This window comes from Acinonyx jubatus, chromosome C1 (genome assembly GCF_027475565.1).
Source record: "Acinonyx jubatus isolate Ajub_Pintada_27869175 chromosome C1, VMU_Ajub_asm_v1.0, whole genome shotgun sequence".
In the NCBI taxonomy this organism is placed as follows: domain Eukaryota; kingdom Metazoa; phylum Chordata; class Mammalia; order Carnivora; family Felidae; genus Acinonyx; species Acinonyx jubatus.
Window position 1 is genome coordinate 206,815,468 of NC_069381.1, and position 16,802 is coordinate 206,832,269.

Here is a 16,802-nt window from a genome sequence, read left to right on the forward strand (position 1 = left end):
AAAATTATATGAAATTCAAGTTTCAGTGTCCATAAATAATGTTTTCCTAGCACGTAGCCACCCTCATTCATATCCATATTGTTCCTGGCTGTTCTCATGCTGCAATGGCAGCATTGAGTTATGGTATAGAGACCATTTGGACCACAAAGCCCAGATTATTTACCATCTGGCTCTTTGCAGAAGAAGTTTTCCTGATCTCACTTCTAATCCATCTTCAAATCTTCTGTTCTTTCTACATGTGAATTTCTAGTGAAGGACTCCATTGTCGTAAAATACATTATCATGAAGTTTTTCCCATCAAACTACTATAAACTTATTTTTTCCATAAATATACGGATAATTCAAATCACTAACATGTTTTTAATGTTGGCCAGCATAGCCACATTATCTCGAATTTTTGTGGACTGGGTAGGCATTATTTCCCCAATGACACATGAAGAAATTACCACAGAGGTTAAGATATGTGCCCAGGCCACACTTGATCTTTTGTTCAGCATGCCATACTTTCTTCCTGTGAAAACTAGTCACCCAATAAATAAAGAACCTACCAAATAAATATTCACTAACATTTACACTGAATTCCATATCATTGATTTTTTTTTTAGAATAGCTTCCTTTTCAATAGAACGACATTGAGTTGGGCTATAATTGAAGCTTAGACAATAGTAAATGCTTATAAATATTCATCAATTGAATAAGAAAGTTTCAATGGGTTGGTCATCTTTAAGCCAGTTTTAAAGCCTATGGAAGCAGAAACTATTTTTTATATTCCTTGGGATATGTTTATAAACCCCTTATAATTACATTTGCTCCCCCTGAACCAAAAAAAAAAAGCTTCAAAATGCACACCAGTCTTATGATCACAAACTTTCTTAAGGTCCTAAGGGAGAATTCAGTGTTTCGACACCAGTCCCAGGGCCCCCAGGACCTCCAGGGCTCCCTGGCCGTGCCGGCCCCCAAGGTCCACCTGGTGAGTATCCCCTTTGTCACGTCTGGTGCACGACATCAAATGGCATCCTGATTGTCCTAGAAAAATATTGTCCCCTTTGTAAGGAAAAAATATATTTATTGGCTCTAAAAGAATGTAGAGGCCGGAGTCTGGTCAGATAACAAGTCAACAGGCGGGGGACTTGTTGTTCTTTGAGATTAGCCAAATTATTCCCCATTGGTACTTCTGATTTAAAAAAAAAAGGACTTGATATAATTACTTAAAAGGAACCCAAGAGCAGAACAGTCTTCATGGGTTTTTGGTGGGGGAATAAGTGACGTTTGCCAGTGGCTAATCAGGATAGTCCCCATTGCTTCTTCATTTGAAAATGTAACTGCTTTGCCAATTTGATCTAAAACTTAATTTTGCATGCATGGAGGGAGACGTATGTAGTCCAAGATAGTTAGAATATTTCTTTTTAGGAATTAAGCTCTATCTTAAACATTAGCTGTAGCTCCTAATGGAGCTACACTGGATAAGAATGGAGAGGAAGAGCATATAGTTGGGGTTATATTAAAATTATTTCTTAATTTCCAGAAAGGCCTAGGATGACACAGAAACTTAGACTTTTTGTCTCAAGGCAAGATGAAGGGAAGTACCTTATGTGGATGTGTGTGTGTTTTTAAGGTATCCCTGGATCCATAGGAAAATGTCGTTATCCGGGTCTTCCTGGGCCTGATGGTGAACCAGGGATTCCAGGAATTGGCTTCCCTGGGCCCCCAGGACCTAAGGGTAGGTTTACAAATTTTAAAACATAGGGATCATTGTGGATGTTTGGAAAATATAAATGCAAGGGTGCCTGGGTTGCTCAGTCAGTTAAGCCTCCGACTCTTGATTTCAGCCTCCGACTCTTGATTTCAGCTCAGGTATTGATCTCACGGTTTGTGAGTTTGAGCCCTGTGTCCAGCTCTGTGCTGATGGTGCAGCGTCTGCTTGGGATTCTCTGTCTCTCCTTCCCTCTCTCTGTTTCTCTCTCTGCCCTGCACGCTCCCTCTTTCTCTCAAAATAAATAAACTTAACAAAAAGAAAATATAAATACATATCATGAATAACATGGAAAAGATCCATAATGTGGTATTTAAAATAATGTTTTTCATCCATCTTAAATGAGAAAAAAAAAATCTTACTATGATGTTAGGCAAAGAGGCAGAATTCATACAGATTTATACATCTCATCTCAATTAAAAATTTTAAAATATGTAGAAAATATCTGGAAAGCAATTTACAAAAATGGTAAAAGTGATTCTTCTTGAGTGTGGAACTGTGAGGATTTTTTTTCCTTACTTCTTAATAAATGTACTTTCTTTACATTTATGCATGTTTTAACTTTATACATTTCTTTTATAATTAAAAAAAAAGAACTATTAAATCACAAGTAACTGGTTGTCCTATACACTCCCATATAAACTACAGAAATTATTTTCCTTTGGGAACAAATGCTGTTTCCCATCAAAGGGAAAACACTCCAAAGAAATCCAGATACAGAGAAGACAGTCACCTAATAAATACATCAGAGTCTTGCCCAGGATGGCGTATGAGTTCTCATGGTCCCTGGGTTGTGGCATAGATTTTCAGATTTTATAATCACTTTATGTTTGTTTCAATATTATTTAAAGTGTCAACATATAATCCATTTTTGGTTCTTGTTCTCTTTGAGATGTCATCAGTGTCTGGAGTGCATTAGTTCTGCCCAAATGTGGAAATATTGATCTCAGTTTATGAATATTTGAAATGGAAGATGTAATAGTTTCAAGGATGTCCTAGACTCCAATTTCTTGGATGTCTTCCCAATGATCTTTGAAGTAACGCAGCCTGGCCCATATTTTGCCTAGTTCTTTTTGGACCCTGCATTGAGAAATTGCATCCTAGTTTGTAACCCCATGGATTTACCCTCTGGAAGGAGACTCAACCATGGGGACCAGAAATAGCCTAAGAAAATCCTTTAAAGTACAGATTCAAAATTCAAAATTGAACCTAATAATGCATGAACTAATGACGAATTAAAAATTGGTCATATTAGGGGCACAAAAGAACTCTCTGACCGCAGCCTTGCCCCACCAGGGTTTCCTCTTCTGAACCACAGAACAGAGAAAATGATCTGTGTGACTCCTTCCTCAGTTCTCCTATTATAAATATATAAGAAAAAAGTTAATTCATTACATTCATGGCATTAGGAAGTAATTCTCTTGAACCACCCATGTTGAGACAGGCTACCCAGGGCGCTGGAAAGCCTTTCTATCTTGATCTGGGTCATGCTTCAAGGATATCTACACCTGCAAAAATTCATTTGGCTGTACGCTTTATGTAAAATACAACTTGAAAAGATAAAGTCTGCCAAATTGACAACCAGTATCAGTGGTTTAAAGAACTATCAAATCAAAATTGTAGCCATCCTAAACAACAAAATGGAGAAAGTCATTTTTTAAATTGAGGATCTGATTTGAAACAGAATTTTTTTAACTGCTAATTTAGCAGTTGACTTTTTCTTTTTCTTTTTTAAGTTTGTTTATTTATTTATTTATTTATTTATTTCGAGACAGTGTGAGTGGGGGAGGGGCAGAGGAAAGGTAGAGAGAGAGAATATCCCAAGCAGGCTCCACACTGTCAGCACAAAGCCCGATGCAGGGCTTGAATTCATGAACTGTGAGATCATGACCCAAGCCAAAATCAAGTAACAGACTGAGCCACCCAGGGCCCCCCAGCAGTTGGCTTTTTCATCATTCAAACTTTCATAAAAACATTTCTAGCAACTTGCCCCATAAAAACATCAGATAAAATCAGATAAAACAGAGACACTGCTCAGAATCTTTTCCTAAGCCTAATCCTACAACCTTTATTATTTTTTCTCTGTAGGAGACCAAGGTTTTCCAGGAGCAAAAGGATCACCAGGTTGTCCAGGAGAAATGGGAAAGCCTGGGTCACCTGGAGAACCAGGTCTCCCCGGAGCCAAGGTTCTTCAAGAATTAAAACTCAGACTGATGGTGGTGGGGGGCAAGGGGGCATGATGAGGGAGGTGGGCAATTACAATCAGCCAGGTAGGATGCTCTGGGTGTAGAAATTATCTATATATTTGTAGATGGTAAAGGAATTAAATACTTTTTAATGTTCTTCTGAACCATCCCTCCCTTTTAGAAAGGAAAATAGAAGGGATTAGAAGATAAATTTGCCTCTCTATTTCTTCCTTAATCTTCAGAAGCATTCAGAGTATTTAAAATGGAAGGACTCTAAGAGGAAGTGTGGATAACTAGGAGAAAAGCGATCAAAAGGAGAGACATCTAGACTGTTTCCAGACAATTTCACCCTTCTAAAAGAGTTATATAGCCTCAAGAATACTTAAGCATAATTGAATAGAAAACTCAGCAACTAGAGTTGAAATAGGAAAGTTGACAGCATTGTGGTGACTGTGCAGAATGGATTTTTTTTCTTTTTTTAATGTTTATTTATTTATTTTGAGAAAGAGAGAGAGCGTGCATGAACATGAATGGGGGGGCAGAGAGAGAGGGGGACAGAGGACCCAAAGGAGGCTCTGCACGGACAGCCCAATGTGAGGCTCGAACTCACGAACCGTGAGATCATAACCTGAGCTGAAGTTGGACGCTCAACTGACTGAGCCAGCCAGGTGCCCCAGATCAGATTATTTTCCATGTAATAGCCCTAAAGACCAGTTGGTAGTCAAGAAGGATTTGGAAGCATTATATAGTAAAACTAACACGACTTCTGTGGAACAGGGAGAGCCGGGACTAGCCTTGCCTGGAGAACCAGGAACGCCAGGTTTTCCGGGAGAAAGAGGCAATTCTGGGAAAAATGGAGAAATTGGACTCCCTGGACATCCAGGTCTCCCTGGAATTCCAGGAACCAGAGGGCTTGATGGACCACAAGGTACAGTGGCGTGTGTGATTATTTTTCTCCACTGCGATCTCTGTTAAAAGGCAGCAAATTGAAAGTGCACTAGGATGAAGAGTTCTTCTCAAACTTCTAGTTCAACAGATAGAATCTGCGGGTCCTAATTATTTTTCCATTCAACATCACTGCCCTACCTTTATTTTTTTCTTTCCTTCCTCCTTCCTTCCTTCTGTCCTTTATAGTGAGTTTCCTCTGTAAAAAAGGCATATCCACGGTATTAAATATAGGTTCAATTTGGGGGGAAAAGTTACAAGAGAATGATTGTACTAGGACCTTGGGTTTTGGCATCTGAATATATTCTGGGACTCTGTTTTATAGGGGATCCAGGGAAGGCTGGACCACCTGGAGAAAAAGGACCCCCAGGAAGGTGCATGGAGGGTCCCAGGGGAGCCCAAGGACTTCCAGGATTAAATGGATTGGAAGGTCAACAAGGTAAGAGGAGGACCTTGAAGCTAGTCATTAGGCAGATAAGGTGACTTGAGACTCCGGCTCTGCACTTTGCTGCTTAACATGGGAACTGTCCAGCAACAAGTGCTGACCACTGTTCAGCGGGGAATGTTATTTTAGCCATCTAAACCTTGTCGTGGATTTGTTGCAGTGAGTACCATCTATAGAGTAAGAGACCTCAGGTTAGTATAGTAAAATTGGTTTGTGCCTTGTACACATGACTGAGTATATATACATATTGAGGATATATACACATATATGTATATTTACATGTATATTTATGTGCATATAAACTCTCAGAAAAAAAGTTTTATCATTACCTTCATTAGTATATAAAGTGGTAAATTTTGATATGTAGTTAATTGCTTCCCAAGCAACATAAAATAAGCTTATGAAATAAATCTAAATTATGCAGGCTAGATGGCCCAGATTGTGTGAAACTTATTCTATTTTGTTGGCTCTTCTCAGTCAGATCTGTGAACTGAGAAAAATCGTTTAGAGCTCAGCTAATGCCTATGAGCTATCATCCTGCTTTTATGTTCACAATCCAATGTTGGGCTAAGAGATTAATGGTTGTCGTAGTGCTGTTGTTGTTTCCAGAAGTATCTGGTGGCTCGCCTCCACGTGGGTGGCTCTGTATGTATTATTCTGCAGGTTAAAGACTGAGCTACAGTCATAAAGTGCAGTCCCAGGATATGTCTGCAGGACTAGAAAATAGATCTAAACTCTACACTTTTATTACTGCATGAATCACTGAAACAGAATGTTAAAGGTAGAAGTGATCTTAGAAATTTTACAGAAGGGGATGAAATCAGCCAATCAATCAGATGAGTGTGTGGTTTGCCCATAGTCACACAGCTAAATATTTATAGTCATAAAAAATATTTCTGGAGTTGGTAGGGAAAGCAGTTGTGCGTTCATTTGTTCATTCATTCATTCATTCATACCTAGGCAGAAGAGGTGAAACGGGGCCAAAGGGAGACCCAGGTATTCCAGGCTTGGATAGGTCAGGCTTTCCTGGAGAACCCGGACCACCAGGGATGCCAGGTCATCGAGGTGAGGTGGGACCACCTGGTCAAAAAGGATATCCAGGAAATCCAGGATTTTTAGGACCACCAGGTATCCTTTTTTATGCTTTTATTTTTCTTCTGTCTTCTTCCTTTTAAGGTGGCTGTAAAAATTGGACATAGACCTAGGCTTTTGACTCTACACTTCTCTTTGAGTTAGTATAAGTGTTTCCTACTGAATTATTTGTAAGGGGTCAGTGTTGGTGGTGGGATGGTCACATTTCACAATTACCCAGAGTATGACAACTTTGGCTGTGCAATCCTTTCTATATGCCACTGCTAAAATACACTTGATAGTATTTTCTTGAGAATTTTTGCATCTATATGTATAATGGATATTAGTCATTTTCTTTTCTTGTGATATCTTTGTCTGGTTTTGGTGTCTGGGTAACACTGGCCTCCTAGAACAAGATGGAAAGTATTCCCTCCTTTTGTATTTTCTGGAAGAGTTAGTGAAGAATTGCTATTCCTTAAATGTTTGGTTGAATTCACCAGTGAAGTCATCTGAGTCTGGGCTTTCTTTTGTGGGAAGTTTTTACATTACCAAATCAATTCCTTGTTATAGGTCTACTCAGGTTTTCTATTTCTTCTTGAGTCAGTTTCAGTAATCTGTGCCTCAGTAGGAATTTGTGCGAATGCCCCCAAGTTACCTGATTTGCTGACATAGAGTTGTTTCTAGTATTCCCTTATCATTCTTTTTATTTCATCACTGTTTTTATAGTTTGTATGTTTGGGAAGAATATTCTAATAGTCACAGCCTAAGGACCTCATTCATCTCATTCCTCCAGAGAAGAACCCAGAAAAACAACTTAATCTACAAATCATTCTTTCATTTATATTATTAAGCTTCTCCCACATGCCAGCACTAGAAACATGTCAGTGGACAAGATTCCACCTCTGACAATGGGAGAGACAATAACAAATCCATTTAAAAGCTAAATTCAGGGTGCCCAGGTGGCTCAGTTAGTTAACCATCTGACTCTTCATTTCAGCTCAGGTCATGATCCCAGCATCATAGGAATGAGTCCCACATTGGGCTCTGTGCTGAGCATGGAGCCTGATTAAGATTCTCTCTCTCTCTCTCTCTCTCTCTCTCTATCTCTCTCTCTCTCCCCCCCAAAATAAATAAAAATAAAAATAAATAACTAAAAAATAAAAACTAAGTTCAATAGTCAACAGCTGCTGTGAGGAAAATAAAATAAGGGAACACAATAGAAAGCCACACAGGGTTTGGGAGGAGGGAGCACTCCATCACTTCACCATGTTCTACTTTCTTTTTTATTTTTTAATTTTTTTTAATGTTTTTATTTATTTTTGAGACAGAGAGAGACCAAACATGAGCAGGGGAGGGGCAGAGAGAGGGGGAAACACAGAATCTGAAGCGGGCTCCAGGCTCTGAGCTGTCAGTACAGAGCCTGACGTGGGGCTCGAACTCACGGAGTGTGAGATCATGACCTGAGCTGAAGTCGGACACTCAACCGACTGAGCCACCCAGGCGCCCCCCCATGTTCTACTTTCATCTGCAAATGTGATTTGCTACCCATGACCGCCGCAACCCTAATTTAATAAAGAATGTTTACTGATCAATCACCTAGATAAATATGGTTATTTTTCTGTTTACAGAAATCATTTCTTCAACTCTCTTTAGAATTATAACTTATTTTAGGGGCACGTGGTTGGCTCAGTTAGTTAGCATGTGACTTCATCTCAGGTCATGATCTCACGGTTTCGAGCCCCCAATAGGGCTCTCTGTTGTCAGCATGGAGCCCACTCCAGACCCCTCTGTGCCCCTTCCTGTCTGGCCCTCCCCTGCTTGTGCCTCTCTCTCTCAAAAATAAATAACATTAAAAAAAGTATAACATTTCATTTCATGGAATTTTTCACTTCTGTCATTCTGCACAATCTGAGCTATCTTGTGTTAACATGTTTCCACAGGTGAAAAAGGAACGATTGGCATGATGGGCTATCCGGGACACATTGGTCCTCCGGGGCCTCCCGGAAACCCAGGAACCCCAGGACAGAGGGGTAAGTGATGGAGTATCTTCCCAAGAACAGGAGGAAGGAGCAATGTTCACTTACATAACGGAAAAATAAATTATGTTTTACCCTTTGAGGGCAATATAATTCTGAGAGAACCACGTATTCGATTTTGCTATTCTTTGTATTCCTTTTTCCATTTGAATGGAGTCGAATTTTCTCCTTGCAATCTTATGCCACTGCTTTTAAATGACTGCCTGTTTTGGTTTATCTGTCTTGTTTTGTTTTGTTTTATGGTAAGCACTGTTAACTTTCGAATCCTTACAAACAAGTTCAAGAAGTAAGGAACTGACATTGTTACTCCTGTTTTTTAGGTGACTTTGGAATCCCAGGAGCAAAGGGTGAGAAAGGGCACCCAGGAGCCCAGGGTGAAGAAGGAGACAAAGGACCCCAGGGGCCTTCTGGAATATCCCACCTACTGGGGGACAAAGGAGAACCAGGCCTCAAAGGTACAGCCTTCCTTTTGTGTAGAACCAGAACATCACGCTGGTTCTGAGACTAAGAATGATCCAAGAAAATCCCTGTAGTTGACAAATGAAGACCGTGAGAACCGATACTCAACATCCTGCTCAGTCACAAAGCCAGTTGGTGGCCCAATCCTGGATTAGAACTGGGTCTTGGCGTTCCTTGCACAATTACGTGTTGTCTCCTTAATGTGTGACTTTTCACTTCTTTTTAAAAACTTTTTTAATGTTTATTTTTGAGAGAGACAGACACAGAGTGGGAGTGGGAGAGGGGCAAGAGAGGAAGGGAGACACAGAATCCGAAACAGGCTCCAGGCTGTGAGCTGTCAGCACAGAGCCTGATGCCGGGCTCAAACTCACAGACCATGAGATCATGACCCGAGCCAAAGTCAGACGCTTAACCAACTGAGCCACCCAGGCGCCCATGACTTTTTATTTCTAAGTTAATTCTACATTTGGGTCTGCTGTATTTAAACTGCCCCTAGTCAATTTTAAATCATAAGCCTCAAAACCACCTTTTTGCCAAGAATGGTAAAAAGTAATCTTAGATTGGCATACAGAGTTTCTTTATCACTTGCCCTTTGCGTACCTCGCCAGCCACATGACAGATAATTTTTCAACAATTATTTTTTAGGACCTATTGACTAGGTATTTTATTATGTCCTAAAGACATAGAGGTGAGCAAAGCAGAGGTAGTGTCCTGGTCATGAGGAAACTCACAGTTCAGTGGGGGAAAAGGGGGGAAGAGACATCAATGGATCTGTAGACAGTTTATGTATAGGGCCAGGCAGTAAACATCTCAGGGGTTCTGGCCCCAGATATGGTCCCTGTTGCATAGTCATTTTTAGAGTTTAGTGTAAAAATGTAAAAAAAACATTTTTAGCCCTCCAGCCATACCACACCAAACCAGATTTGGCCTGCTAACCCCCTGCAAGCCCAAAGCAGGAACATGCTAAATAATATATATTTTTAGATTGTAATAAATGACATCGATAGAAAAAAAAATGTTACAAAAGAAAATAATCTAACCCCCTGCTCCTCGTCATTCCTTTGTATGTGCTATTTTCTTGCCTGGGCATCTTGTCCTGTTTCATGGTTTTTCCACCCAACTGGCGCCTCTTCAGTCTTTAACACACACACACACACACACACACACACACACACACACACACACACAGTCCCCTCTTACAGAAATTCTTCCCTGTAGCATATTGTACCCAGCTCTGTTACAGAACTTATCACACTGGGTGGTAATTGTGTATTTACCTGGCTGACTCCCCAATTAAACACTAAAAACTTGGGAAAAGGGAACATGATTTATGTTTCCAGTGCTTGGCACAACACCTGTCTATTAATTAGATACTCAGCGCTTATGTGACTGAATAAGGATATAGGCAGGAAAACTGCCCAAGGAAGGGAATCTTGAGAAAGGGCACAAAGCCGGGCCACAGACATGTCAGAAAGTGCTTCGGATACCATGGAAGGAGTTTGTAATTTGCCCCGCATCAAAGGTATCACAGATTCAAGGACCATTTTGAGCCAGAAAGTAAAGCGATCAAAGCCATGTGTTACGGAAAGTAGGACAGTTTTGTGGGAACTTTGCAAGCATCGCAGACTGCACAGCTGGGTTCAGATCCCAGCATGATCACTCATTGATTGTGACTCTAGATTAGTCCGTTGACTTCACAGAAGCTCCGTTTGGTCGTCTCTACACCCATTCTAGAAAGGCTCAAAGACAGACTGACATTGCCTGCATATTAAATAAGATAAATAAAGAAAATGGTGTCTGTCATGTACTAATTAATAAATGGTCATTGTAATCAATGGATTTGAGAAAGGGATGCTCTGGACAAGAATCGTGTAATAAATGGTCCTCTGTCGTTACTAAAAGAAAAAAAAAATTTAAGAAGCTATATTTAGGCCACTCATTCTTAAAATGAAGCGTAAATATCATCATTGCTAGTGTCACTGAAGAACTAACTCATGCCAAGCATGATGCTAATACTTTACATATATTATCTCATTTAATCCTCTTTGAAAAGAGCCCACATCTGCCTGTGCTCTTAATAAAAATGCTATGGATGTATTACAATAATGTCTCATCAATTTTAACCAGGATTGAACTAAGTCTGATAAAATTCTAACCTGTGTTTTTAATCCATGGTTTTTAACTTTAGGATTTGCAGGGAAGCCGGGTGAGAAAGGAAACAGTGGTGTTCCAGGGTTACCGGGTTTAAAAGGACTCCAAGGGCCACCTGGACCACCAGGACCACCAGGTAGAGCAGATTCTCTGATAGAAATATCAGGAGTTAAGTTTCCCTATGTCTGAACATAACAAAAATGTATTTCTTGACTTACTGGGTTGAATATGAATTTTGCTCCCATAGTGTTCCAGCAGAAATTTGCTTCACAATTAAATCAGAATGAAGCTGTTTATAGTCAGCCTATATTAACTAAAAAATACTAACTTACACAGAGTTCCATTTTTGAACATTTGTTTTTAGAGAGAGAGAGTACAAGTGGGGTGAGGGGCAGGGGGAAAGAGAGAAAGAAAGACAGAGAGAGAGAGTACAAGTTGGGGATAGGGGCAAAGAGAGGGAGGGACAGAGAGAGAGAAAGAGAGAGAGAGAGAGAGAGAGAGAGAGAGAGAGAATCTCAAGCAGGCTTTATGCTCAGTGTGGAGACCGACGCAGGGCTCGATCCCACAACTCTGGGAACATGACCTGAGCCGAAATCAAGAGTCAGATGCTCAATGGACTGAGCCACCCAGGCACCCCCAACGTTCCATATTTGCACCAAAAATGTTATTTTGACATTGCTGATATGTATTATAAACTATAATTTATCACAGTATCATATATCATAGAAGAAAATCAGGTAATGATTTAGAGGTTTCCGGATTTGCCTTTCTTTTTTTAAAACATGCTATTGAGTTTGCAAAGTAAATTTTTAAACAATTACAGTAGCCCCCTATTCTCTATGACATCAGTTACAAAATATGTTACATGGCAGTAAAACTTCATATTGCATTTGGAAATTTATTGCGATATGGTGGCAGGAACCCCCTCTTTTCTGCTGGCATTGGTCCTAGAATGGTTTTGATGTTTGAACTCCAGGCCTGCTGACAAGAATCTAAAGTTCTCTAATTTTACGTTTTCTGGGTACTCAGTCCCCTCCTCATCTGAAGGCAGAAAGGTAGCTACACAAGGACATAACCTAGCTGATCTGGCTGCTTAGAATTCATTTATTCATACAAGCAACAAATATTTACTGACACCTACTATGTCCAGGAACTGTGCAGGACATGTGACTATTTATTTCTTCTCCAGGCCCCAGAGGAGATCCAGGCAACATTGGGAATCCCGGGGCACCAGGACCACGTGGCGTGCCAGGAAGCATGGGGATCATGGGGGTGCCAGGTAAGGTATAAGGTCCTGTCCGTGAGCCGAAAGCCCAATTCTATTCTAGATTTTCTGTATGGTTTGTTGTTTCAGTTTCCCATTTGGTAGAAAGTTGGTGTAAAACTAGATTTACTTTTAGACAAACATACTGTGTGCAATTAGAACACAGATGAGAACTAAATAAATATTCATATTGTGTAAAGATCACCCATGGTAACTAGTCAACATATCAGTGATTCTAAAAAGCCAGAAAGGTGGTTTATACAAAAGTGAGAAGCAGAATGTTTCATTTTCCCTGACCTCTTTCCTAATTGCAGGTCCTAAAGGACACAGGGGAGCTTTGGGACTACCAGGTTTAACTGGAAGGCCAGGCCTCCCAGGTGTTCACGGTCTCCAAGGAGAGAAGGGAGAGCCGGGTTATTCAGCAGGTGCAAGGCCAGGATCTCCGGGACCAAAGGTATACCGGCCACTGAAGTCGTTATGCTTTAGCGAGGGGGCTGAGTCTCTAAGTATCAGCAAGTGTCTAGATTCAGTGTGGGCAAAAAGCATTGAAAATACAGCTGTGTTTTCAGGCGATGATTTGGGTTTTTTTAATCCCGTTTCCACAGCTCAGAATGCCTATCACACAGCTATTGGCTTATGAGTCTATCCCTCCAATTTCAATACCCAAGGAATTGCTTATCCCTGTTCCTGCCATTTAAGCGTCCTGCCTTTGCATTTTGCACCGGTTCCAGCAAATCCCGTAGCCATCCTGTCCCCGGCCCCTGTCACAGTGCCTGCATCAGCAGACATTTAATAGGAATCGTTAACTCAGTAACTAAATCACTAACTAAATGCTAGCTGAGTCGATACTCAATTCTGATCACATAGCCTGCTTATATGAGAATTCTAAAGGTGTTTGGCTGACTTTAAGGGAGATCCAGGATTTCCAGGTGACATGGGAAGGAAAGGAGAAAGAGGGGTACCTGGAGCACCTGGACATTCGGGGCCTGCTGGACCTGAGGGAGCCCCTGGAAACCCCGGAAATCCTGGTCACCCAGGTGAGCGTTGGCTTTACAACTCAGAAAGCCGGAAGCGGGACACTCAGCATAGCCCTCACCTCCTAGAATCATCTGCGTAAATTGAAAGCTATTTAGGTGTTTGTACTATGATTGCTTTTATTCAACTTTGATCATCAAATTCTTAGACTCTGAGGAACGGGAAATCAATCAGGAGGAGCCCCAATCAGCCAGTTGGATGGACTGACATCTAAAAACCTGATCCTGTCCATAAAACTTAAGTTCTGTCTCAAAGAATTCAGCCTAGAGACACAAAATGTTAGTTCATTGGGCCGCGTGGGTGGCTTAGTAGGTTAAGTGTCCCCCTTCGGCTCAAGTCGTGATCTCGTCGTTTGTGGGTCCAAGCCCCGCGTCCTGTTCTGTGCTGACAGCTCGGAGCCTGGAGCCTGCTTCGGATTCTGTGTCTCCCTCTCTCTCTGTCCCTCCCCCACTCTCTCTCTCATAAATAAACTTGAAAGAAAATTTTTGTAAATGTTAGTTCATTGCCCAACCGCATATTCGTATTACTTTTCTAGGGCTTCCATAACAAAACACAGACAGGGCACTTAAACAGCAGAAATTTATTTTTTCACAGTCCTGGAGTCTGGAATCTGAGCTCAGGATGTCAGCACGGATGGTTTTTTCTTCTGAGGCCTCTCTCCTGAGTTGGGCAACTTCCTGCCGTGTCTTCACATGATCTTCCTTCCCTGCGTGTCTGTGTCCTAATCAATGCCTCTTGTGAGGACACCGGTCATATTGGATCAGACCCCACCCTAGTGACCTTGTTTTAACTTAATAGCTTTTTTTAAAGACCCAGTCTCCAAATACAGTGATCTCCGGAGGTTCTGGGGTTAAGGACTTCAACGTGAATTTGGGGGCAAACACTGTTGTGATTTTTTTTTTTTCTGGCATGGTTTCAGGTTGAGCATTGGCTTTCTTTCTCATTTGCCTATAAATTTGAGTTTAAGTTTTTGTTTTATTTTATTAAAAACCCACCAGGCTACTGGGTTGCAGCTTACTGAAAGATAACATTTAAACCGTCTTTTCAAATACGGAAAGGTTCAGTGGATTTGCTGTTAACTCCCAGTTAAAGTCATAAATCAGATGCTGAGTGGCCCGTGTGGCTGGTGCACAAACACATTTGAAAGTGATTCAACACATCTCTGCTCTGCTTCTCTGGCGAAGGGCCTGAAGGCCAGTGTGAGGCACAGGTGACTATAAAAAAGGACCATTTCTGCCATTGTTGTAACCATTTACCTTGTGCTATTCTTTTTTTCCCTTCTCTTCTCTCTTTATTTATAGGAAAGCCGGGCCCTGATGGTGATTTGGGGTTAAAAGGCATTAAAGGCTTCCCCGGTCCTCCAGGAGTAAAAGGCCCTCCAGGTTCCATTTTTGTACTGTCTATTTCCCCTTCAGGACGGAGGCATATTTTCTCCTCAGGCTGGAATCTTTGCATACCTATCTGCTGCTCCTTAGAAATTAGCTCCCAGTTACTCAGTCCCCAGGCCCAAAAAAAAAAAAATGAGGTTAGGTATTGATACCTATCTCATTCAAAGATCTGCCAGCCTCCACCTTCTGAAGTGATGATCTTCATGGTAGTATAAATCTGTTCATAGTTTTCACTGTGAAGGGAGCATCACATAACTACAGTTCTGGGGGTCGGGGGGAAGGAGCACCTTTAATAGAATTCTACATATCCAGTGTTCACATCAGGCCATTGCCAGGAAGTATGCCCTCTCTTCGAATGGCATTTCTTTTCTCAGGACCTCCAGGATTTCCAGGACCTCCCGGACCAATGGGGATGAGAGGCAACCAGGGACGTGATGGAATCCCTGGCCCAGCAGGAGAAAAGGGAGAAACAGGTACACGTTGCTCATGAGCTTGGGTCCACTGGTTTCATTGTGCATTGAATGGTCAGTGCCATTGTAATCCTTCACTGCTCTAGAGATACTTCTCCAATGGAATCGATGATCTTTAATGTGTTCTGGGTGTGTGGTGATTAAACTTCCTTCTGTTGCCACAGTGAAACTGACCAAGCAGAACATATGAAATTAACCACATATGAAACACTCAGGTACCAAACTCTTCTCTTTCAGGTTTGCTGGAAACAGTTCCAGGCCCCAGAGGGAGCCCTGGAGTTCCAGGTGAGCAGTGCTTCACCCCCCCGACCCTGGTGCTCTAGATTTCAAGGACAGAATCTAATCAAAATCGCCTGGTACATAAAATAAACTTAACATATTGAATTAAAGAAGTCCCAGTGGTAATATAAGATGTTTACATTCTTAGTATTCAAGATGCTTAAAAATTATGACCACCATTGCAAAGCGAATGAATCAGCAACTGTGATCCAACTTTGGAATTTCTTTCCATCGAAAATCTTTAAGAAATCAGAAGACTTCCTATGTAGTCCTTGGTTGTGGCTGTTGGCATGGTTTAAATGTATCACCTCCTAAAAGGGTGTAGGGGGAATTGCTGGCTTGTCCATGAGCACCCCTCTCTCTGTGAGCACCCCCTCTCTGTGAGCACCCCTCTCTGCTATTCTGAGCAGGGGGCAGCGGGGTGGGAATAACATGCAGTGATGACACGAATTCTTTCCCACCTTGTTATCTTCATGGGTCTGACTCCCACCCCCAGGGCCAGCTTGTGGTTCAGATTATTTTTTATTAAGGGCTGGCTACCAGTAACTCTCTCAATGCCAAACATGGCAGTTTGCAGAACATGTCATTCAAAGTATATACAAGATTTTAGGTTGACAGACTCTGAGTCCGGATTTCTCATGGCAGTGTTTTACAAGATAAGCAGCTTCTTCAAACTTCTTCCATTTTGTGGAGAAATTTGCCAGAAGAAATATTAGATCATTTGCATCTTCTATGGACCCTTCACAGACGTGGGTCCTGCGGACAGGAGTATTTTATTAGCAAAAAGCGTTCTTCCTATTGAGGACCTCTGGGTAGCGATGCTTGCGGGAACCAGCAGGGAGTAGCTGGGTCCTACTGAGAAGCTCAGAGCGGCAAGAACTGCCTCTCCACCTGTGAGCTCAACTGTGAAAGTCTACAAGAGCTGCACTTTTCCATTTGTTTCTTGGTGGTGTCATGGTCTCTTTGGTTGAGCTCAGTGTCCTCACACTTCCTGGACCCCACCTTCCTCCACGAGCATGGAGGCTTCTCCAGGTCTCGTTCACAGATCAGGTTTTAGAATTACGGCCAAAGGGAGAGTTTCTGTTCATTTTCCTAGGCTAAGCTCAAAGTTTAACCATTTGGAGTAAGAATACTTTGGCATTTGTTTGGAAATAAAATTTAATATAAAATAATCATACCTTAAGTCAAAAAGCCTTAAAAAAATAACAACTAGCCCAATTATGTAAGTAGATGATTATGTGCCTCAGTCCCTCTAGGATAACGAAATATGGAGAAGACTTCACTGAGACTCCCAAATGCTAAAATGAAATCATACTGTGA

The 16,802-nt window shown here is 41.4% G+C and overlaps 1 protein-coding gene across 6 annotated transcripts in view; it reads left to right on the top strand.

Moving 5' to 3' along the window:
* COL4A3 (collagen type IV alpha 3 chain) overlaps positions 1-16,802 on the top strand; it is a 137,593-nt gene that overhangs the window by 102,688 nt on the left and 18,103 nt on the right. For all 6 annotated transcript variants that reach the window (XM_053215879.1, XM_053215880.1, XM_053215881.1 and 3 more), the window contains exons 27-41: positions 878-970; positions 1,616-1,720; positions 3,842-3,939; positions 4,717-4,867; positions 5,210-5,323; positions 6,290-6,457; positions 8,341-8,430; positions 8,757-8,891; positions 11,084-11,182; positions 12,236-12,325; positions 12,625-12,764; positions 13,221-13,347; positions 14,647-14,727; positions 15,108-15,206; positions 15,441-15,488. In XM_053215879.1, coding sequence (XP_053071854.1) covers positions 878-970; positions 1,616-1,720; positions 3,842-3,939; positions 4,717-4,867; positions 5,210-5,323; positions 6,290-6,457; positions 8,341-8,430; positions 8,757-8,891; positions 11,084-11,182; positions 12,236-12,325; positions 12,625-12,764; positions 13,221-13,347; positions 14,647-14,727; positions 15,108-15,206; positions 15,441-15,488 — 1,638 coding nt within the window. The remainder of the gene's footprint in view (positions 1-877; positions 971-1,615; positions 1,721-3,841; positions 3,940-4,716; positions 4,868-5,209; positions 5,324-6,289; positions 6,458-8,340; positions 8,431-8,756; positions 8,892-11,083; positions 11,183-12,235; positions 12,326-12,624; positions 12,765-13,220; positions 13,348-14,646; positions 14,728-15,107; positions 15,207-15,440; positions 15,489-16,802) is intronic.